Genomic DNA, 23,340 nt, shown 5'->3' on the forward strand with positions numbered 1-23,340 from the left:
AGAGAGAAAGTGAGAGAGAGAGAGAGAGTATGTGTGAGGAGAACTTGGTGGGTGCCTGAGAAATCGGGTTGATTTTACCCCGGTTTGCGGGGAAACTCAAAACTTAGGGCTAATCCGAATTCAGTAACCCCTGCCAAAATAGGCTAAGTCCATAGTTCTTTCCAGATTCATTGTCTTATATGATTTCTACTTTAGTTTGTATCCATTCGCTTCTGTAGCCATTCTGGGATAACTGGCTTCTTCTCCCAGGCTGACTTCCAATCCCGTTGATGGTCTGGCACAGCACAAACTGCCGAAACAAACCATGAATCCTGCCCGGCTGCCAAGTCCACCGAAAGTGAAGGCAGAAGCGTACGTCCGTGAATGATATTGGAGTTAGGGTCAGCCAAGACGATCCGACCAGCCCGTTCAATAGCCGAATGAAGCTCGACAATGCCGACAGCCCCAGCCGATGAAACCACCAGTCCACTCCGGCTATCATGCATCGTTCCCTCGGAGTCATCCCCAGTCATAGGCCCCAACATACGGCCATTATCGCTGCGACATCCATAGATAGCAAAGGCGCCCTCGGAGCTCTGCAAAGCGCGACCAGTACGTACATGGTGAGCCCGCAGATGCCAATTCTCATTTTCCTCCGTCGGCGGGATGAGAATGGTCTCTATATCAACATCTGGCCACGGTTTCCAACCAGACACAAGAATAGGTTGACCATTGGGCTCGGGTTCTTCAAAACGTGCCTCGATTGCTAGTCGTCTAGTCTGCCAGATATCTCCGCCGTCGTCTGACAATGCAAGCATGCTGTCTGGAGCATGCTGTTCCAGCTGGTAGCCACCAGTTGGAACTGAGTATCCAAAGGCAGAACTGTATGCGAACTTACCATACTTAGCCTGTGTCGCTTTGAGGGGATAGTGGCATGCTTGGCCAGATGACAGCAGGAACGAGTGTCCACCACGACGGATGGCGATATGCTTGGGGTATTTCAGGGCCACAACTTCAGGCAGGGAGGAACTTGGATAGGGCTCCTCCTGTGCAGACCAGAAGGGGTGTGTCTCCGGTAGTGCCAATGGTGTGAACGAAAGACAGCACCAGTACGGTGACCCCGGAGAATTATAATTCTCCGTTAGGTACATGTTAGCGTACGAGTAACCTAGACTCAATGTACCATCGTTGTTGAACATGTCATCCTGCGTAGACCACCACCGGAAATGGCGAAGGAGAATCCCCCTCACCACGCCCCATGTCAGTGGTTCTGGCAGTTCGACATCTGCGAAGCCTAATGCACCCCAGAATCCAACCATGGCAAATCGATAGGTCATAGACCGTCCAAATGGGATGGCACTGCCTATTTAACAATAGTTCTTGTCAGGACCAAGTCATATGCTAATGGAAATATTCGTCGAAACATACCGTTAGGATCGAAGTAGTGCACAAAATCTTTAGCATACTCCCGTGCCCGTTGACGATAGCGCTCAGCACGCTCAGGATCAAAGTCACCCGCCAACTTCGAATAAAGAAGCTGCAAGAATTGAATAGCGAATGAGCCCGAGTAGTAATCCATCTGATGATGACTCTTAGGTCCATCATTGCTCCATCCCCCGCCAACATGGAAGGTATCCAAATGATCCATATCAGCCTCGATACGAGATAAAGAGTACTCCGCGCCATTCTTCCTGAGACCCAAGTTTGCAAAGACGCGGAACCACAGCCTACAATCGTCTCAATCACGATTAGCCGAACCATTCAATGCATACAAACAACAAAAGATCCTGGGTAGATCAAACCATAACATACCAATTCGTATTCGGCATCTCGCGCGCGTTAATACTCGCCAACCAACTACCAACATTCCCCCTCTGCCTCTCCGTCAATGGATCCCAAAAGACATGAGGCGCAACGGCAAGCGCAAACCCGATCGGGCACATCTCCACCATGCGCTGATCCATGTCCTCGATATGGCCCCAGAACTCCGGGTGTTCGGGGTCAGTCCCATTGATGATTCCCTGGCGCCAGCGCTCGGCCTCGGCGTATTCATATCCACCGCCCAGCAGTGAGGCCAGACCCCATAGTGGGCGGGCGTATCCCTCAATCTGCGCACCACCTTCGTCGAACCGTGTTGTCGACGTGCCTACTTTAACGCGTGTGCCGCCTGCTGTAAAGAGGGGCACTAGCGGGTCGAGAATGGCGCGGCATGCTTCTTGGAGGTCGGATCTGGTGCGGAAGGGGGATTTGCTAAAGGCCTGCGAGGGGGTTCGGCCGTTAGCGTGAATAGACATTGTAAGTCTGTAGGCTTGGAAGCTATGAGGTATTTCCGCGTTGTCGTGGTAGCTTTTGGTTATTGGTAGGATAATTGTGTGTTTAATAAAGATTCACATCGGTTAATTGTCGAGTACGAGTTGCTTAATAGGCAGTTCACATCGGGGTTTGTGTAGCTATGCTGACATATAGTAAAATCTGTGGCCATTTTAGTGCGAATCAAGACTCGCTGAGAATGCCGATGCAGCCAGTTGGATCCGTGCGTAGTTCTGGGGGAAAGAATGGGGAATCCTGGGGATGGCGTGGGGTTTGCATTTAGCCGGTCGACGTTACGTGGGGAGATCAACAGTGACGAGAAACTAGTCTGTCTGAGATAGGCTGTGAGCATCTGATAAGTGGGAAAATTATCGTCCACCAATGAAGGATACAGGCAAAACAGCCAATAGTGTGGCGCTGATCATATAGGATATCATGATATTATTGTATGTTGTACATAGGGCCCAAGAGCATTCAATATCTATACACGCCACAAATCGCATGGCATCAATACAATTGGACGATTAACCCCCCAAAAGGCCACTCAAGAATCGGGCCAGCTCTTTCACAAGAGCATCATCAACTCCCTCGGTCTCACCAAGACCCTGCTTTAGGATCTCGGTCCATCGGGCCAAGGTGATCTCGTGCAGCTTCTGTCCGTTCAGTGCTGAATGGACAAGACTGGCTTGGTCAGATGCGGTGGGCTCGTCAGGTGAGACAGAGATGTGGCTTTCGACGATAGCGCCATGCTGTAAACGGAGGAATGCACGAGTACTTGAGGGGAGCGAGGAGGGCAATGGCGGCCTTTCACGAGGATCTTCCTCGATAGGATATGTTGAGAAAGTAAACCGCGGTGTTTGTGTGTATTTCCACTCTAATGAGCGCAACTCGGCAATCCCTTTCCCAATGGCGGGTACCTGCTCGCCCTGCACTTCTCCTACCGTACCAGCTACCCAAGAATCTCCAGCAAAGACTTCAGGCTCATTGTCATGAGCACGCTGGGCCCTGAGAACAGCATCGGGATGTACCTCGTAGAGCCGAGCAAACTGCTCAATCACACTCTGAACCACGCTCTGCATGGAAAAGAACGAGTCGGCTAACGCAGCCGAGACATTCCCGACTGGAGAACGAACGCTTTCAACGCCCTTGGCTTGTATATACGGGCGGGCGGATGATCGCAGGTACCGGCCAAGGTCATGAATATTCGGGGAATCGAGCAAGCAAGTGCCGTGATGGAGGGCTCGGTGTCGAGTGAGCTTAAATGCGGAGCCAGAGACCTTGCGTGTCAGAGGTTCATTGGGATCATTTTGCATTGTTTCTGCTCGCGCCATAACAATATCGTGCCGCTCATTGACACTAGTGTTGGTAGCTCCGATTTGATGAAGTGCGCGCACCACCATCTCGGCATGCTTGTCGCGCGTAAATGAGGTACGCGGGCATATGACGCTATAATTCAAATTTCCTTCATCGTGGAAGACAGCTCCACCACCTGATCGCCGACGGACGAATACCGCGGATTCATCCTCTCCAGTTGTGCCGTTCCTACGGTCATTATGAAGTGCGCGGAGATCTGTCTCAAGCCATGGATTCTGGTTGCGACCAATCACTACACATGGTCGATTGGAGTAAAGAAATAAGATGCTAGACTCTGCAGGGGCGTTTTCTAGCAGGAAGTGCTCGATCGAAAGGTTCACGTAGGGATCTGTTGATAGCGATTGGTAGATCTGATGTAAAGAGGAGGGACGGCTGGCGAGCTCGGCGAATTGGTGAGCGGGATAGTATGAATTATGGCGAATCCAGCCATACTTCAATAGGTTAGACCGAAGTGCCGAAGACGAAGAACATCCTCGAAGGGCGAGCATTGGAGCAAGGGTGGGCGAAGTTATTGATCGCATCACGAAAGTTATCAGGCCGATAGTCGGTTGCGCTAGTCCCAGATAGGAATCCAGCGATGAGTCGAATTTCTAATTGCTTTTTTTCTACTTGCGATCAGCCAACATCTTTGTTCTCTCTTCCTATATTACTCTTTTCATTGATCTCAGGGTCTTTGAACTTATAACTTTCCTTTGATTACTTTTGACAAACTTCCAACGCCCATCATGTCGACGTGGGGTCAATATTTCCGTGTCACCACGTAAGTTGCCTACTCCCCACCACACATATCGCTGTTAACACCCCGATTTAGCTATGGCGAGTCTCACTGCCGCTCCGTCGGCTGCATCGTTGACGGATGCCCTCCGGGCATGCAACTCACCGAGACCGACATCCAGCCCCAGATGACCCGCCGCCGTCCCGGCCAGAGCGCCCTCACTACCCCGCGGGACGAGAAGGACCGAGTCGAGATCCAGTCAGGCACCGAGTTTGGTATCACTCTGGGCACACCAATTGCCATGGTCGTCCGCAATGAGGACCAGCGTCCCAAGGACTACGGCGGCAGCACAATGGACCTGTACCCCCGCCCTAGCCATGCCGACTTCACCTACCTCGAGAAGTACGGCGTCAAGGCCAGCAGCGGCGGCGGTCGCAGCAGCGCTCGTGAGACTATTGGTAAGCTATGTGTTACCATCAACATCTACTCTTTCTAACCCAATCTCCACAGGCCGTGTCGCCGCTGGCGCTATCGCCGAGAAATTCCTCCGCCTGGCGCATAACATTGAAATTGTCGCCTTTGTCTCCTCTGTCGGCAACGAGCACCTCTTCCCTCCAACTCCCGAACACCCCTCCGCCTCCACGAACCCAGAGTTCCTTAGCCTTATTGAGTCTATCAGCCGCGAAACCGTCGACTCCTTCGCGCCCATCCGCTGCCCGGAAACCGCCGCAGCTGCGCGCATGACCAAAGTCATCGAGAAGTACCGCGACAACCACGACAGCATCGGTGGAAGCGTAACATGTGTGATTCGCAACGTGCCAGTGGGACTCGGCGAGCCCTGCTTCGACAAGCTTGAAGCCAAGCTCGGCCACGCGATGCTCAGCATCCCTGCAACTAAGGGCTTTGAGATCGGCTCCGGTTTCGGCGGCTGCGAGGTCCCCGGCTCAATCCACAACGACCCCTTCATTGTCAACCAGAGCGAGACCGGCGGCCCCCGCCTCACTACCAAGACCAATAACTCTGGCGGTATTCAGGGTGGTATCTCTAACGGCGCGTCCATCTACTTCCGCGTCGCGTTCAAGCCCGCTGCTACTATCGGCCAGGCGCAGACCACTACTACTTACGACGGTGAGGAGGGTGTTCTGGAGGCTAAGGGTCGTCATGATCCTTGTGTTACCCCCCGTGCTGTTCCTATCGTTGAGGCCATGTCGTCGCTCGTTATCATGGACGCTCTCATGGCTCAGTATGCCCGTGAGGGTGCCAAGAACTTGCTCCCCCAGCTGCCTCAGACTGTGCCTACTAAGCCTACTACTGCGGCTTCGTCGTAGACGGGAGGAAATCTGACAAAATATATTAAAAAAAAATGTTATACGCAAGCGTCATTAAGAAGGATCATGTCTGTGCCTATATATATCTTTGAGGTATCATGGAGCTAGAAAAGTTTTATAGATGCCATGTTCATGCATTTACCAATTTCGGGAGAAACTGATTCTCATCTTCTATGATATAGTGTATGAAATGTCTAAGAAACACAGGTTAAACAGAGACTTCGTTTCCACAAGCCTGTAGAAAATATCGTAGAAAAAGACATCGCAAGGTCGTATAACCGGACAACTCTTCTTGTTGCAGTTACTTCCAAAGGCTCAATAAATCTCAAAGCAAGACATCAATTTTGAACTCGCTACCTAATCTGACAAACGCCACAGTTGTGGAATAACAAAAGGGGGAGGCATCGATTCATTCGATTCATCAGGACAATCATCTCATCTCGGGACGGCATCAAAACATCGGCGTGGATATCAAAACGACAGAAACCAGCAGCCACTGACAAAAATCGTGACAAAAAATAGAGAGTACTAGACTCCAAGCTCAAAAACGGAAAACCGGAAGTTGTGTACAAACGACGCAATGCAATGAGACATAACACACCTCTAGGTGTTTCTCATAGATGCACCTGGGCAGGCACCAAACCGGTCTCACCCAACAAAAAACAGAAAAGAATGAAAAAGAAAAAAGGGGCATGCAAAAGTACAAGAAGATAAAAGAAGAAAAAGTGAACAAGACAATCAAAGAAGAGAAAAGACCTCAAACCTCAGATCTAGGTACTTACCCTCCGGTTCCCAGTGCCCCAACTAACAGAGCGCTCAGACATGCTATCAATATCGCCAGCGGTAGCATTAACGACACGGAGTTTCTCTCGAGGAACAGTAAAAGTCGTCTGGACTCGTCGACCCTCAGCCGCACCCTCAAGATCCCAATCATGGACATCTTCCTCGTCATCGCCGAAGCCAGCTTCGTTACCGAGGTATCCCGGCGCGCCGATGAAAAGATCATCGCGCGTAGACCGGGCAGTGTTGAATACATCGTCTGAGACTCGCTTACGTGCGTTCCAGTCCTTGGCACCCTGCTTGCGGCGGAATAGCTCTGCTGAAGCGCTGACTGCTCGGCGCGGCGTGCTGGGGACTGCTGTAGATCGTTGGCTGGATTCGACCAGGGTGCTGCTGCGATCAATGCCGGAGGCGCGGTGCGCGGTGCTGGCAGTACTAGCACTGGAGTATAGATGGCTGTCTGGGCTGCGGCGGGTCATTGTTAGGGCTCGGCGCATGGTGTTCATTACCCAGTCGGAGGCTTTTGGTTTGGATTCTCGGGACAGCTTTGAGGGGGAAGAAGGGGCTGTGGTGGAATCGAGGGCGTCGAAGAGGAGGGACTCGTTTTCTGACTGGCGGTGGGACAGGTTTGTTTGGGCTGTAGAGTAGGAATCCGCTGATACTGAGTTCTCTGAGGGGGGTACGCCGTCTGGATCGCTGTGTGTTGAGCCAGCGGCGAAATACTCCAGTGACTGGCGCCCACTACCCCAGCTCGTAGGTCGATCGACGAGGATGGCTCGTGCTTGGTTGACCTTGCCCGTAGGCTGGGAGGTCGTAAAAGAAAAGGCCGAGTTACCTGACAGATTGGTGGCTGTTTGGTCGCTTTTTGTCGGGGATTCAGCATCCACAGATCCAATATCCTTTCGTCGAGTGTAGAAAGGACCTAGCCCAACGCCGAAGATAGTGCTCCGAGGAGTCGCGTAGGGGGTATCCGAGAAGGGGTCTTCGGGCTCCACCGTCTTGGCCGTGGGTCTTGTTCCAGGTGGGATGGTAGCCATGACATTTTCTCGGAACATCGCTTCGTCTTCCTCGCGTTCATCAATAGGATGTATGTCACCAGTAGCATCACTACGTCGGTATTCACTGTTTCGATATGAGAACGGCCTATTGTTCGCTGGAGGTACCACGGGCGTCCGGTTATTTTTAGGTGGACTAGTAGGGTCCATCAACAGCCCAGTTCTCTCCGCCGTGCCTTCGCCCTGGTCTTTCCAGTCGGGTCGTGTCGTCTGGCTGCGACTTGCCGACCAAGGATATATGGGGCCATCTCTTCTTTCGCTCATTCCAGAACTCCGAATGCTGCTTGCTTGGGTCGGACAATCTCGACCCCAAAAGTGAGCTCGTTCTGCCCCCAAAGCAAGGTCCCGTAGCTGCGAGTCTCGTTTGCCCTTTACGCGGCGCTTTCGGTGGTAGTTCCATCCGCAAAGAACGATGGCCATAGCAGCAGGGCATCCAATGCCCAGTCCAACACCTAAGCCGGCCTTTTGGGATGATGAAAGCTTGCTGGAACTCTTAGAAGTAGCATTCGGCGAATTGGCAGCAGGATTGCTGTAAGAAGTGACCCAACTACTCGAAGTCACATTGTAGAGATAGACCCGCGAGTTGGGCTGTACATTCGCAGAAGCCCGTTTCGAGGATGGTTTCGGGATATTGTACCCCCCAGAGATCATCATCACACCCCCAGGGAGCATTGCTGCTCCGTGTCCAAAGATGCCAGCACCTTTGGCGATCCCTAGTCCTTCGAAAGAAGGCGCTGTCCAAATCCATTCGGCGGCTCCACCAAATCCTTCTGCAAGATCCAGAACTGCAAACTGCGGCTCAGCGGGAACAGTCATATCACCCACCCAACCTCCAAATACAAATACTTTGTTTCCATCTTCCGAGAGAATTGCAGTGTGACCAGAGCGAGGCTCAACAGAAGCCGTATCCCGTATAGTCAGCTCAGTCTGTGGTGTCGAATCCGAGATTGCAGAAACAAAGCTCCAGCTTTGCTGCGGTAGCGAGAAAATAGCAAGCTGCGACATGTTAAGGAACGCCTGCCTAGTATGACCACCAATAAACAAAAAGTCCTGTTGTTTCCCCGTAGAACCGGCAGAATATGTAGGCTGAAGCGGGACGACGGCCATTCCAGCTTCAGCGATGGGCGGCGCACGCTTCCCAGTAGTGGCAGCGGTGTATTTGGTGTTGTAATAGGGACTCGGTCCTAATACGACCGTTGATCGGGAGTAATTTGCTGCCGAGACCCATGTTTCGTCTGTGCTGTTCGCGAAGGGACACATCCCACCAAAAGCGTACATGGAGCTCTCATTTTCGTGGCGGGATGACGAGTATGTGAACCCCGCTGCCAGATAATTCGATGCGGTTTTTGCGTCGCTGGTGATAACTGGCAGTCTATCCCAAGTCCCATTGCCGACTGAGCTTTTGCTGTTTGGGTGGAACTGCCATAGTACTGGATTATCGGATGCGTTGTGGCAGTTGCCCGAGTAGACTGTGATGAGTCCTTGATCATTGATTGCGGAGACGAAGCTCGAATCTTGATCAGAACTGTAGAACGGTGTGTTCTTTAGCAGCGTTTCATATGATAAGTTCTCGGCATCGATGCTGCTGGACAAGTTGAGGGAGACGAACTCGGTCTCGCCGGTGGAGCTGGGTCGAAGGATATATGCGAGAGAGTCATTGTGTTGCGGGGACAGGAAGACAGAAGACGGAGTGTATGGGATTGCGCTAGAGGGATCGACGAGTGCAATCAAGGCAAGTAAGAGTGCCTTGGCCCTTTGATGCTTCATGCTTGCGATCTGAGACATCAGAAGCAGGGATACATTCCAGGATCGGCGAGCATGGTGTGCCACGCGAAGGTCTATTTTCGGACAGTGCAAGATATCAAATTTGACAGGTGTTCACGTCAGTAACGAAAAGGTCAAAAGGTAAAGAGATATTAAAGGGTAGCATTGTAAAGCTTTAGTAAACAAATGACGATTAACACCGGGGTCTCGCCGCTTCTCTATATTACCAGACCAATCACCAAGAGTTACCTACATTAAGCCGACCTTATTTGCTCGCGCTAAACAAAGAAAGAGGGAACTTAATAGATTGCCGAGAGCCAGATCAACATTAGAACGGCTTCGTTGCCCGGCAACGGTGGGTGATTGCGTGTTTTCATGTTTTTAGTGTACACTAATTGTTATTCCCTATGCAACGCATAGTACATTTCAAGCCATGTGCATCAGGCAGTAGTATAAAACCTGATTTCCTTGATTTTCTAGATTAACTTGATTAACGCCTTTCATCTTGGAATCATTTTCCTGACGTTATCAAGATTCTCCATGTGGGCCTGAGGAAAGCGGGTATCAGATTGTGTCTCAGCACTTTGACCTAAACTGACATACGGAGTATATAAATCGACAACCAGCCCCCGACATGTTGTTTTTCTTGACAAAGTATCTCTCACAAGAGTAGACGGTCGCTTATGTGGCCTTATGATGTCTTCCGGATCTTTTCATAGGTCTTTCTAGAGGGGTTTTTAGCGCTCTTCTTACATATTCTTCTTGAATATTTCCAAGATCCCCTTTCCCAGTCTATTCTAGACGGCAGGAAAAGGCAGAAAAGTATACTCTATGCAAGCGACTGTTCTATGTAGGAGTCTTGATGATGATAAGTTCTGATGATGAAAAGAGCAAAAACTCAGCCCCCGACGCGACACCATGGCACCACGGATCCCTTGGCTTACTCCCTAATGTTGGCAGAACAACCGAGCTCATATTTGGCTTTGTGTAGCCAGTTCGCATATGTGAGAATGGGCTGTTTGCCTGATTTTATTGAGAGAGTTTTAATTCTATAGGTCAAGTGTGAACATGGAGTAAATATATGCCTGACAATGGGAGGTCCATTCTAAGCACTATGTTCTACAGTCCCCATGCAGATGACAATGTAAGCACATTATCCCGCTGATTGAAGGCACCTAAAACGGGACCTGTGCATGGAGGCCCAGCGGCTACCATCGTCAGTCGTCGGCTTCCGGGGGTGCCGAATCTGAGGACGAGACATGAGAGGCGAGAGGCGAAGGAAAAAGCAAAAAGTGGAAAAGTTGGTCGAGCTTCAGCCAGTCGATCTTTACACAACAATGCTTTACGGTCGTGTACTTTGCCTTCATATGGACTATGAACGAGGTTCCAAGACAGTCGCCACTGAACTATACAATCACATGTGGAATTCAGGAATTTAAGATGTATAGGACTATCCTGTATAGAAATCTCCTGGTTCGTTGATAATATAATATCAAAGACCTTCATACAAAATCAAGACCAGTAGATAGCAACCGAGAAGAATAATTTAAATCAGACCATATTGCGCCGTGCCTGCGCACAAACATGCACAATAGCGCCTAGGGGTGTCTAATGTCCGGAGGTCAGCGCAGCCAGCTTGTAAATCCAGCTCGACGTTAACACAGAGTAATAAGAGTAATAAGGGGTCAGGGCGTGCCACACACCCGGTTGACTGGGACTCAATCAGACGGAAGAGCGAAAAGCCCTCTTGCCTCTTTCGTCACACGGCAGGGTTGACACGAGCAATTTCTCTCGCTCAGTATCAGTGCAGATCCCACCTGGGGGATGTGGGATTGGGAATAGGGACTGGGAATAGGGATTGTGCCAAGTGAGCAGAGGCCATGCTGGTCCTCGTGTGCTTTGATCGCTTTTCTGATGCAGGCGCTCGGTGACCGTAGGTGCATGCGAGTAAAAGGATTTAAACCTGGATGTGGAATAGTATGAAATGAAGGGACATGCAAAGTAATAATATTTTGGAACGGTCAAAGTGTAGCCCGGAGAATTGTCCATGCTCCCTCCAGTTCTTTTATAGGGTTAGCTTGCTTGGAAATCGCGTGCATCGGCGCCGGAAATGGCTGCAGAGCGTGCTGTCTCGGATGTTCAGGCCGAAATTCCACTGCGGGGAGGCAACCTGTACAAGTCTTATACCAGTGGTTGGTGTCATACGCTTTACACTATACCTCGTACGCCACAAAATGACGATTATTACTGCCTATGCATATAAACATTCATCGGTCACCTCCCCACTCCACGAGCGACAGCGAGGTTGAATCCACTCAGCTACGTGAATTGAGGATGGGGTACTCCGTAGATGTACCTCCTAGTGGGCTAGGATACTAGTCCAAGTAGTGCCTGCAGTAGGTGAACTTCCAAGTACGGAGTATGCTCATATCCGCCCCTTGTCTGTTTAGCCCCTTTTCCAAGGGATCCCCCGCACCGTAGGCTGTGTGAGTGACGGAATAATTCCTCGGACTCTGATTCTCAGATATAATGTATACATTTCATAGACACAATAGGATCTATTTCACCATAGTGGTAGGGGCATAAAGTGCCAAGACTATTCCGTTTGAAAAGGGTAGGCTTACAGCATAGGGGGCCGGACCTATATGACGTCGATTATAGCGCATGGACACACGAATATGCTCCAAGGTTCTCTAAAGAGCTTCATGCAGGACGCCTCTCGAGAGTTTTATAGTATCACATACTGTATGTTATATTATATATTTGTACGGAGTTCACATATAATGGAAGTTACCGGAGAGTATACGGACTTCGGGAGTATAGTCAAAGAGTTGGACATGCTTTTGCCTCTTACCTCAACTGGCACGGACAAGAAAAAAATGAAATGTAAAAAAAAAAAAAAATTACCCCGTCGCCTATCGCTTAGGATAGATTTCCGGTATTGGACAGTAGTTCGGGCAGACGTGTGAAATACGATTGGAGGCAAAACGGTATATAGCCCAGTTCAATGTGTATTCGGAGCCGAGGAAATCCAGTCCAGGCAAATAGGAAAATCAAGATTGGGCAACCAAGGACCATTTCTTTACTTGTCTTCTAGCCTTGGCCAATATCCTTCTATCATCCATGGAAAGTGTCACTTTTGTATATTTCCCTTTGCCCTTTGTAGGCTATAGACTCAAGTCATCGACGTAAAGATTCATATAGAGTGGCAAATTCACAAACCACATAGTATAATCCAACCTTGGAAGGGAAATAGATATAATCATATTGTTCTATGTATATACTCCGAGTACTTAGACCTAGGAATCCAAAAAAGTCATATTAAACCGATCATTTTCGAGCTGACATACCTCCAAATATGGTAATATTCGAATTTAGATATACTCAATTTCCCTATTTTCACTGAATAGCTGTTATTTTGATTTCCACTTGCTATTTGGCCTTGACGATCAACTTGCGTTTTGTAAATTATTTCGATTCTTGGCGTCCCGATCATCGCTCTGCCCTATTACCCACCCAACCTCCCCCTTCGACTCTTCAACTCCCCTCTTGTTCTCGCTCTACACATCTTTTTCTTCTTTTTAATTATCACAGCTCTTGGGCTGTTTTGACTTTCCTTTTCACACTACTTTCGAGCTTCATATTCCGGTCTCGCTCTCCCCCTCCTTCCCGAGAATTGGCCATTCGAATGAGCCCGACCCCGAATTATTTATAGCATCTGTTTGCAACGGCACTCCTTTTTTTTGACTCAGAATCCCCACGTGTGGATGTGGGATCGTCCAAGTCCTCGTGCAGTAGCAGGTCTACCTCGTGTCCTTCCCCCTAAGGCGACAACCCGCTGTCCGGTACACGGTTCCCGTTGCATCACGAAAGTAATGCCGACCTGTTCGTGCGTGCCAACAGAGCTTTTCATCAGCTCACCTTGAACCAATTATTACGAGGGAAATTGAAAGAAAAAAAAAACAAACTGTCAAATTGGAGGATGTGCAACTAGGATGCTCTGCACTGTCGGCACCGCTGCCTCGGCCTCCCTTTGAATTAACATCACCAAAAAAAAGGAACAAGGGATCATGGCAGAAATCCTGTCCTCGCAAGCTGGTCTGGAGGATCCGGATCAGCTGCCTCGGAATGACCATGTCTCAAAAAATCACAAACGGGATCACAGCCGGTCCGAGGAGTCATCGCGACTATCATCTGGATCGAACGATCAACCTGAGTCTCGCCCCCCATCTAAATCATCTGCGGAACAACCCTCCATCATCACCGATGTATCAGAAGCCACCGCAACCTTCCGCCAGGCCTTCCCTGGCCTTTACGGTGCCCGAACCCCCTCGAATCGCTCGTCGTCGAGTTCACTACAAGCCCTCAACGAAGGTATCGTGGTCGACGTCCGATCGGAAAGTGGAAGTATTGGAAGAGGCAATCGACGAGCCTCGCGGCACTCGGATCATCAATTACCAGTTTACCCCGATCAGTCCTATGCCTCCCTCCAGTCTCAGGTGCATCCCACCTGGCAACCACCCCACGTCACAGGGCAAGATTCGCTACCTAGGCACTCCTATGCCCGTGGCGTTCGTACTGCGGGTAACACTCCACTCTCGAGCCCGGGCCTCTTCTCCATGAGACACCCTCGTATTGGAACGTCATCCGTGTCTGACGATGACATCTCGATGAAAAGCTCGCTTCTCCATCCGTCACACCTTCAACCACCCAAAGAAACACACACCGCCGAAGTTGATCGCGACATGGTCACGGGAAACAAAACCATCAATCAATATGAGATCCTCGAAGAGCTTGGACGTGGTGAACATGGCAAAGTGAAACTAGGCCAACATGTTGAGACTAAGCAGAAGGTTGCTATCAAGATTGTCCAGCGATACTCCACCCGCCGTCGGTTAGGCAAGTTGGGCAATCCAGAAGACAAAGTGAAGAAGGAGGTGGCTATTCTGAAAAAGGCACGGCATCCAAACGTGGTCAGCTTGCTCGAAGTCATCGACGATCCAAATCGACAAAAGGTATACATTGTGCTGGAGTATGTTGAAAATGGCGAGATTGTCTGGCGCAAGAAGGGCTTACGAGAAATTGTCCACGTTGACAAGCTACGTCTTGAGCGAGAGAAGAATGGAATCCCAGATACTCCTGCATTCTTGGAAGAGAGCCACCAATTCATCCGAACCGCTCAGCATCTGCGAGAGCAACGGGAAAGGGCTCGCGAGCGGATTGAAGCACAGGCTGCCGATGCCCAGAAAGGGCCAATCCCTGCTTGGAGTCTGGAGCACGGTGCGGAATCTTCAGATGAGGAAGATGACGGGTCCGGCCTTCCCATTAGGAGATCATCCAGCCGATCCATTGCAGTAACAGATGACTCCAGCCCGTCCTCCGCTCAAGATCCGTCGCTAAATGCGATCGAGGGCAGCATGTATGGCGCATATGCAGATAACCCATTCGAACGACGTTCTAGCACAGCCTCTAGTAGCTTTGGTTATGCCCCCTCTGAACCCGAGTGGTCTGCAGAGGGCGATGACATGGCATACGTCCCTTGTTTGACTATTGGTGAAACCCGCAGCGCATTTCGGGATTCAGTACTTGGCTTAGAATACCTCCACTACCAAGGTATCATCCACCGGGATATCAAACCGGCTAACCTCCTCGTCACCAGTAATCACCGGGTAAAGATCTCTGATTTTGGTGTTTCCTACCTGGGACGTCCAATGCGGGACGAGGAAGAAGAGCAGGTGGGGGAGACCGATGCTACAGAGCTGGACGATGCTCGTGAATTGTCCAAGACTGTTGGCACTCCAGCTTTCTATGCTCCCGAGTTATGTTACACCGGCGATGACTTTGTGGAAACCATTGGGTCGATCCCCAAGATCACTGGTGCAGTCGACGTCTGGTCGCTCGGTGTCACATTGTATGGAATGGTTTTTGGTCGCCTTCCATTTGTTTCAGATGACGAGTACAGTATGTTCCACACCATTGTGAGAAAGGAAGTCTTCATTCCACGGAAGCGCCTTGTGCCCGTGATGGATGAGGCATCCGACTCCAATCAGTGGAACCTGAGGAATGATGATGAGCTCGTATATGAAGATATCGACGATGAGCTATATGACTTGCTGAGGCGTTTGTTGACGAAAGACCCAATCAAGAGAATCACCTTGAAAGAGATCAAGCACCACCCTTGGACACTTCATGGTCTTCCCAATCCTCGAATCTGGATTGAGGAGACCGACCCTGGCTACCAAAGCAAGGGCAAGCGAATTGAGGTCTCGAACGAAGAGGTTACAAGCGCTGTCAGCAAAGTTCCTTTCATTCAACGCGTTCGGTCTAATGTAGCAAAATGGTTCAGCAGCGGTCGATCGAAGGACAAGGAGACCCGCAAGCGCACCTCAAGTACAACACCATCTACCGAGACTTTGTCGTCTGCCTTGAGCAACAGCACATTCGGGAAAACCTCCCGCGAAAGTCGCCGGTCCAGTTTGCGAGGGGACGAAGAAACCCTTCGGCCGCTCAAATTTGGCGGTCAAGGACACCCGCTCGCCCAGAGTGTTACTGCAAGTCCGGTGGATGAAGGCGATTGGCAGTCTTATTTCGATGCCGCGCAACCGACTGCAGTTGCTGCTGCAGCCAAGCTTGCCAGTCCACCTCCTATCGTGACACCTCGACCTGGTCCTCCTCGTCGCGCAAAGTCCTCAATGTCTACAGCCGAATCTGCAAAGACGATCAAGCCATCGAATTTTGACATTCCATCGACTGTTCGGCCATCTTCGATCATTGAAGCCCTCGGACAGACCAACTTCGGTAGCCTATTCAGTGGAGCTACTCGGCGAGCATCACGAGGCAGTCGCAGTCGGCGCACTTCTCCATCTGGCGAGTCAGGAACCCTGCATGGGGATGGAGAACGTCGCTCTGCTGAGCCTAGCCTCGCTATCAGTAATGCATCTGCCCATGGTCAAGTGCGCATTCCCGGCCTGTGGCATGAAGAGGAACACCCGACTGCTGAGCAATTGACTCCTAGCCATGTAAGCCGGCGCCAACGATCTTCTCAACTCGAGAGCTCATCACCCGCGGAATCGTTGAACCTCACCAGAGATGCACTTTTGCGCCGCAGACGGAGCGACATCGAGGCGAATGAAGGCGGTACTTTGAGAGTTGATTACGCGATGTATTCTACTGAATCGCTCCTCCTGCCGCCCATCAATCCACCTGCCAACCAAGGATGTCCCGCCGAGAACACCAACAATGGGCTGGCCGCCTCCACTTCGGTCACTATCTCTTCCTCCTCTGCCGACGACTTCACCAGCGGCATGTCCCAAAGTGCCTCCCACCCCAGTATTCCGTCAGTCGTCTCAAACGCATCTTCTCTTTCGGGCGATGGGTACTCGGCCAAGGGTAATGAACTGGACGAAGTACCCTCCATGCTCCGCACCGGAGAGACAGTCAAACCCCTTCGTCCGATCTCGCCTCGACCGTCTGAAGAGGACGAATCGAGATACTACTGTGATGACGAGGACGAAGATGAGTCGGAAGATGAAGGCCTTGTGATTGGAAAGCGCAAGCCGCCTCCCAAGGCTGCATCGGATATTCCATCGTAGTCAGCGAACTGAAATGTGGCCGGTCCCGATCAGTCCAGTCCGCCTCTCTACATTTGACCCCGTCTTCTCACACCATCTTGGCAATACTCACGTCCACCGCTTTCTCCCACACTCGACACTTCCCAATCATACCTAGCGAAGTTGTTGTATATCACCGAATTTCGTTTTCCTTCTCTTTCCACACCGGTTCCCGGCAGGCTGATATTTGGAAAGTGTTCCTAGAATTTGTTCCATACATTCTACATGGTCTGTACATATCCGAATTCGCGTGAGCATCCATCGATGTCCCCTTGCGATGAGATCCAGGGTGCCCTCCGACCGCGACTGCATATCTGTTCTACTCTATTTTGTTGAGTTCAGTGTCTTTGCCTATGAATATGCAGAGCAGAGGATCCCGCAGCGCATTCCAGGGTTTTCTGGTCTTGTTTTCCTTTTCGTTTTTCTTTCTTGGTCTTTTGCATGGATACGGGGCCAGATCGCTTTTTTTTAACTGTATGTAATGTTGAATTTTGTCAAAACCGGGCGGTTGGGTTCTTGATGCAATATTTTGGATTCGTTGATCCTTTGCAGAGATTGTCTGAGGCACTGCGACATGACTGATATATGATGCCGGATGGCGAGACGGTCTAGCTTATCATGAAGAAATGAAACATTTGGGGGTTTGGGACTTTTGATTTTGATCCCCCTGAGATGAACCTTCTTTCCATACCTGGGTACCTTGTAAAAGAACCCTCATACAAAACGCATGCCACATCGTCATAATAGCTCGGTTCTCTTATTTCAGCGAAGTTCCGTGGTGGGCTTGTATGCCCCTTGTTCTCACTTGGCAATTTCAGCAAGGCTCCTTGGAATATTCCGAGGATGTTTGTGTACTTCCACCAATGATGATATCAGAGGGATAGAGACTGCTATCTCCACAATGTTTGAGTCTGCAGGGTGAGTACTCCACCGTCAACAAGTATGCATAAAGATCACTGATTTAGTCTTCCCGTGTCTCAGCTACTGATTCACAGGAACTAAGCCAGGAAAGGCATTTGTCCGGTCAAGTTTCTACTCTGCAGACGGGGAAACAGGCGGGATAATTCTCCTTTGAGTCTTGTGCACGTAATCGGGGAGGATTTTCGGAGAAATCTGAAACTCAACGCCAAACACTAGAAGGATGCCAAGTACATAGGACAGTAGATAGCATAAGAATCAAATATACATGAGCTCTTCCCTCTAATTCACAGAGCCATAGATCTGAAATCACTCCATTCGGCTCTAGTAAGTGGTTTTCCACCATGCTTCCCTACCTCCTTCTAGCTGCCGGACAGCTCTTCGCCTCAACATCTGCCACATTGACCTACACCGGCGCGGATATCTCTTCCCTCCTCGTCGAGGAAGATGCAGGCATCTCTTATAAGAATACAGCTGGCACATCGGAAAAGCTAGAGGCCATCCTCTCGGCCAGTGGCGTCAACTCTGTTCGCCAGCGTATCTGGGTGAATCCCAGTGATGGATCGTACGATCTAGACTATAACGTTAAGCTCGCGCAGAGGGTACAAGCACAGGGTATGGGTACGTATCTCGACTTGCATTACAGTGATACCTGGGCGGATCCGAAAACACAGGTAAGAATCTAATACTTCCCTATGAGACTGACTGTTTGGTCTAATGACTGACCTACTTGTTCAGACCACGCCCTCGGGCTGGTCCACAACAGACATTGAAGTTCTAGCCGGACAAGTGTACGACTACACATTGAACGTATGCAACACGTTCGCGGCCCACAACCTCGATGTAGACATCGTCTCCATCGGCAACGAAATCCGCAACGGCCTACTCTGGCCACTGGGAGCAACAAGCAGCTACTACAACATCGCACGGATCCTGCACTCTGGCGCGTGGGGCGTGAAAGACTCCAAGTTAGCAACCACTCCCAAGATCATGATCCATCTCGACAACGGCTGGAACTGGTCTGATCAGTCGTACTTCTACAATGAAGTCCTGGCATCAGGATCTCCACTCCTCTCCGCGGACTTTGACTATATCGGCGTTTCTTTCTATCCCTTCTATGACGCTGGTGCGACGATCGCGGCGCTGAAGACGAGTCTTGCAAACTTACACTCTACGTACGGGAAAGAGACGCTCGTTGTCGAGACGAACTGGCCATTTGCTTGCCCCAATCCTGAATATGCGTTCCCGTCGGATCTAAAGGATCTTCCGTTTTCAGTTGCTGGACAACAGACGTTCCTTCAAAGGCTGGCTGATGCTGTGGAGGACGTGGGCGGACTGGGCATTTATTACTGGGAGCCTGCTTGGGTTGATAATGCGGGACTTGGGAGTAGTTGCGATGATAACTTGCTCTTTGCTTGGTCGAATGATCAGGCTAGGGCTAGTCTGGACACATTGGGTGGTCTGTGAGAGTATCTAGCTCTCAGTGAAGTGTACAGAACTTAGCGCCGATTTTCTCGTATCAGGGATATGAAGTTAGGCAGCAAGGGAAGATCCAAACGAAGTATAGACAAGGCAGACTGGAAAGTGTGCCTTGCCCAATATCTTATATCGGTTATACCTAAATAGGACTAGTTCCCATGGGCCTCAGCTGGGTGGCTGTGCAAAAGCTAAGCCAAGTTTTCTTTAGCGTTGAACCCCTCCACTTTGGGAGAGGAAGTGCTTCACGGCATGGAGATGGATATTCAACAGGCAGCGCCCTGTTTTCAATTGAATCATTGAGAATATGTGTATAAAAATAGTTCGTGCTCGCCTATCTGTTATCAGGGTGGACACTTGATAATGCCGATGTGGGGAGACCCATTTGGGGTTTGAAGGAACTTCAGTAAAGAGGGTGGAAACTCTTCCTCTTTACGCTTAGGTCACCCACAGCGGAAGGGAATATTATATATTAAAATAAAATCAATCCCTAACACGCATATGGAGTACGAGGTACCTACGAAGTAGACGTGTTGGACCTAGACCGCCTTGCGCACGTGAAACCTAATCTTCAGCTTCCTCTCTCCCTTACTCTCTCTCATTACGGACCTCTAGTCAAACTCAAGGTATAATTGCTCTCAGGGACGATGAAGCAATCTGGCGACCGCTGACAACCGGTTCAGAAGCTCAGTTGCGTACCGGACCCGATCCTGGACCCTTGCGAATGACATCCCACCACATCATCAGACACCATTCTCCCTACATCACCAGGCGTCCACGGCCCTAGCAGATTTGCTCGTTTAATCTACCTTAGTCGCCGAATCTTCGCGCTATATCCGATCCCCACTACGTCCCTCGTCCCTGATTACAGCCCCGGCTTGGCGCTCGTTCAAGAGCCCTCACCCGCGCGCATTCGCAAATATGGCCTCGCACGACCAGAACCACGGCACGGCCTATTGCTCGGGAGATATGAAGAATCGTAGTGTGAGCCCTTCGCCGCATGGCCAACACTATCAAGACCTCAACTCCGGTGGATTAGGAGTTGACCCCTCCATGGCTGCTTATTCGACAAACCCCTCGTACCACAATCCCGACAGTAGCATCGGTGGTGCTGAATATGGATACCCAAGCTATCTTGCTGGCGCGCCCTCGACACAGACATTATCGCCAACGGACCAGAGCTATGCTTCAACCATCAATAACAACAATATTCCGATATCGCAATCCTTCGAGACAAGCCTGGTCAATCAGCTCGAGCACTCCTCGACGGGACTTAGAGCGATGCAGCGCGACGAAAACTTCTCCAATATGCTCAACTCGAATCACCCAGAATTGGACTTCGCTCTCTACCAGAATCATAGCCCCAACAGCGTTTCCACCCCCGAGTACGATTCTTCGTTGTTACTGGACCCGCAAATGCACCAGCGCCAGTCCATCAACCAAGCCATCGGCCCTGTTGATATGGTCAGCCCCATCTCCAACCCTTCAACATCCCCACATCCGTCATCGCAAGATCAGCAGCATTCCTCGCCTGGGCCCATGTCCCCTCCAGGATCCACACCGGGTACATACTATACCCCTCAGCATTCACGACACACTTCGCTTGACCCGGCTACCGCAGCGTATTTGACAGCCCAATCAGGTCCAGACTGGCAGTCGGTCATGAGTAATGTTTCCTTCCAGGGGCACCGGCGTGCACCGTCCGAGGTTTCCGAGGTTTCATCAGCGAACCACTCCCCTTACTTGTCTCAGCACGAATTCGATGGCATTGAGAACAATGCATCTCCTTCTTTGGTTCCCCAGAGTGACCCAAGTCTATACGACCACGGCTTAGGCATGGAAACATTCACCTTGTCAGAGCAGCATCAGCAGGGGATCAGCCCCCTCCACAGCCCATACATCTCTCCGCGCTTAATGCCACAGCAGGGAGGTGAAATGGTGCCAAACAATTCGTATCTTTCTCAGTTTCCCTCGGCGCCAACAGACATGTACGGAATGCCCAAAGAGGAAATGATGAACATGGGGAAATTGAATAATACGCCGGGCGACATTGGTCAGGCTTCACAGATGGCTCCTCCATCAATCAATGTTGAGTTTGCTCCACCATTGCGAAATCCAAACTTCGATCCATCAAAGTCATCAACGGCAGATTTTGACTCATTGAGCCCTCCCGCTATGCGTAAGTGCTGGTTTACGGCCGGCTTGGTTGATATGACACTAACCAGAATTTAGGATCTCGTGTTCGTAGCAAATCTGATCCTTATCACCCTGCTTCCCGTCCACGCTCTCCTGCAGCTACAACAGTGACAAGTCTGGAGCCCCATGCACCTGCCGCCGCACGGTCTTTGTCACCTGTTGGATCGATTGGCTCTCACTCGCACAGTAACCCTGGTTCACGAGATCCCTCACCCTCACGATCAAACCGACGCCTCTCCACCTCATCAATTGAGAATCGAAACTACATCCTAGATCTCGCCGATCCACAAAGACCTGGCGCAGCACCCGGGGAGCCAAAGCGAATCCAGAAGCACCCAGCTACCTTCCAGTGCAACCTATGTCCGAAGCGATTTACCCGCGCATACAATCTGCGATCCCACCTCCGCACTCACACCGACGAACGACCATTCGTGTGTACAGTGTGTGGCAAAGCATTTGCGCGACAGCACGACCGCAAACGCCATGAAGGCCTCCATTCTGGCGAAAAGAAATTCGTCTGTCGCGGCGACCTCTCGCAAAGCGGACAATGGGGCTGCGGCCGCCGCTTCGCCCGTGCGGACGCTCTGGGCCGTCACTTCCGCTCAGAGGCTGGCCGCGTATGTATCAAGCCTCTTCTTGATGAGGAGTCGCAAGAGCGTGATCGCGTCTTGCTAGAGCACCAGCAGCAACAGCAACAACAATCGCCATCTGGCCATCTTCAGCCAATCCCCCAGCCGCTCGTTATGCCCAACATGCCCGGCATGGACGGGCAATCGACGGGTAACTTCGTCCTGCCTGCTGCTCTGCTGGCGCAATACCCGGCTTTGCAGAATCTGCAGTGGGACCAGATCTCGGCTGTGGGTGATGATCCGGGTGAGATAGGTGGGCGAAGTAGCTTTGATGCTAGCTCTGGCGGGGAGTTTGGCTTTGATGAGGATGATTCGGGACTGGGTGGTAGTTATGCTAGTAACCAGGCGAGTATATACGGCGTCAATAACTCTGACCAGATGTTGGGGGTCAATCCTGGAGACCCTGGGTTTTCTGATCAGAAGTGGACTGGATGACACTGCTATGTTTGGCTTTATTCCCTGCCTCTTTCCTTCTCCTTCTTCTTCTTCTTCTTCTTCTTCTTCTTCTTCTTCTTCTTCTTCCTCTTCTTCTTCTTGTTCTCTTCTCTTATCTCTTCTCTCGTCTCTTTTCCCTTCTGTTTCAGGGTTCGAAAAGGATATTGCATGATGCATCTCATCTGCATAAAGCCGGTCTTGTTTTTCCATTCTGCCTGTATAGAAAGGCTTGTTGGCGTTCAGATACAGGATGCTCTTGGGGATGTCTGAAGATTTCCGAAGCTCGGCAATCAGGACATATGATTGTCTTGGTATTCTTCTCTTTTTCTGGTAATTCTAGACAGCGGTGTCTATTATGCCGTGCTTGATTCTCATTCTCATTCTCTTATGGTCTCTCGGCCTGCCCTTCGAGGAAGTTACTGTTCTGCCCATCTGATTACTTATGAAAGAACGAGGCATCATGATGCTTTTTTTATGATATTCCCATGCTTATCTCATGTCCCATCTGCTCTTTTTTTTCCTTTCCCTACTCTCACGAATTTTGTCTGGTTTTGATGTCACAGCTTCAAAACCATATATACCATGACACATACAATGAATGGATTGCACTCAAAGGGCCTCTCAGCCTATTATTACTTATTTACAATACCACCTTCAGTCCACTTGCACACCAGTGCATCAAGAAACAGTAGAATACAGATCACATTGGATATCATCTAGTCGGCAAAAAAAATCTAAAACCAAAATTCACCATATACAAGGCGAGGGACT

The 23,340-nt window shown here is 50.4% G+C and overlaps 7 protein-coding genes across 7 annotated transcripts; 4 read left to right on the forward strand and 3 right to left on the reverse strand.

The window, feature by feature from the left end:
• Window positions 1–191: 191 nt before the first annotated feature.
• On the reverse strand, window positions 192–2,273 carry N7500_004763 (glycoside hydrolase family 154 protein; the record flags this gene model as incomplete). The annotated part of the gene is made up of 3 exons (XM_056675908.1): window positions 192–1,342; window positions 1,408–1,706; window positions 1,792–2,273. 3 exons carry the CDS (start codon window positions 2,271–2,273, stop codon window positions 192–194), a joined length of 1,932 nt encoding a protein of 643 aa, XP_056530908.1.
• A 540-nt stretch (window positions 2,274–2,813) lies between these two features.
• On the reverse strand, window positions 2,814–4,184 carry N7500_004764 (putative lipoate--protein ligase; the record flags this gene model as incomplete). Its single annotated transcript, XM_056675909.1, has 1 exon — window positions 2,814–4,184. One exon carries the CDS (start codon window positions 4,182–4,184, stop codon window positions 2,814–2,816), a length of 1,371 nt encoding a protein of 456 aa, XP_056530909.1.
• Window positions 4,185–4,388: 204 nt separating this feature from the next.
• Window positions 4,389–5,706, forward strand: N7500_004765 (bifunctional chorismate synthase/riboflavin reductase [NAD(P)H] ARO2; the record flags this gene model as incomplete). The annotated part of the gene is made up of 3 exons (XM_056675910.1): window positions 4,389–4,423; window positions 4,475–4,836; window positions 4,889–5,706. 3 exons carry the CDS (start codon window positions 4,389–4,391, stop codon window positions 5,704–5,706), a joined length of 1,215 nt encoding a protein of 404 aa, XP_056530910.1.
• A 770-nt stretch (window positions 5,707–6,476) lies between these two features.
• Window positions 6,477–9,308, reverse strand: N7500_004766 (uncharacterized protein; the record flags this gene model as incomplete). The annotated part of the gene is made up of 1 exon (XM_056675911.1): window positions 6,477–9,308. One exon carries the CDS (start codon window positions 9,306–9,308, stop codon window positions 6,477–6,479), a length of 2,832 nt encoding a protein of 943 aa, XP_056530911.1.
• Window positions 9,309–13,375: 4,067 nt separating this feature from the next.
• On the forward strand, window positions 13,376–16,897 carry N7500_004767 (putative serine/threonine protein kinase; the record flags this gene model as incomplete). The annotated part of the gene is made up of 1 exon (XM_056675912.1): window positions 13,376–16,897. The coding sequence occupies one exon, from the start codon at window positions 13,376–13,378 to the stop codon at window positions 16,895–16,897; it is 3,522 nt and encodes a 1,173-aa protein (XP_056530912.1).
• A 1,280-nt stretch (window positions 16,898–18,177) lies between these two features.
• On the forward strand, window positions 18,178–19,300 carry N7500_004768 (Glycoside hydrolase superfamily; the record flags this gene model as incomplete). Its single annotated transcript, XM_056675913.1, has 2 exons — window positions 18,178–18,507; window positions 18,572–19,300. 2 exons carry the CDS (start codon window positions 18,178–18,180, stop codon window positions 19,298–19,300), a joined length of 1,059 nt encoding a protein of 352 aa, XP_056530913.1.
• A 930-nt stretch (window positions 19,301–20,230) lies between these two features.
• Window positions 20,231–22,569, forward strand: crzA (putative C2H2 transcription factor Crz1; the record flags this gene model as incomplete). Its single annotated transcript, XM_056675914.1, has 2 exons — window positions 20,231–21,488; window positions 21,542–22,569. The coding sequence occupies 2 exons, from the start codon at window positions 20,231–20,233 to the stop codon at window positions 22,567–22,569; spliced, it is 2,286 nt and encodes a 761-aa protein (XP_056530914.1).
• Window positions 22,570–23,340: the final 771 nt, after the last annotated feature.

The sequence above is a fragment of the Penicillium coprophilum genome (genome assembly GCF_028826855.1).
Source record: "Penicillium coprophilum strain IBT 35676 chromosome Unknown utg000004l_segment0_segment0, whole genome shotgun sequence".
Lineage (NCBI taxonomy): Eukaryota > Fungi > Ascomycota > Eurotiomycetes > Eurotiales > Aspergillaceae > Penicillium > Penicillium coprophilum.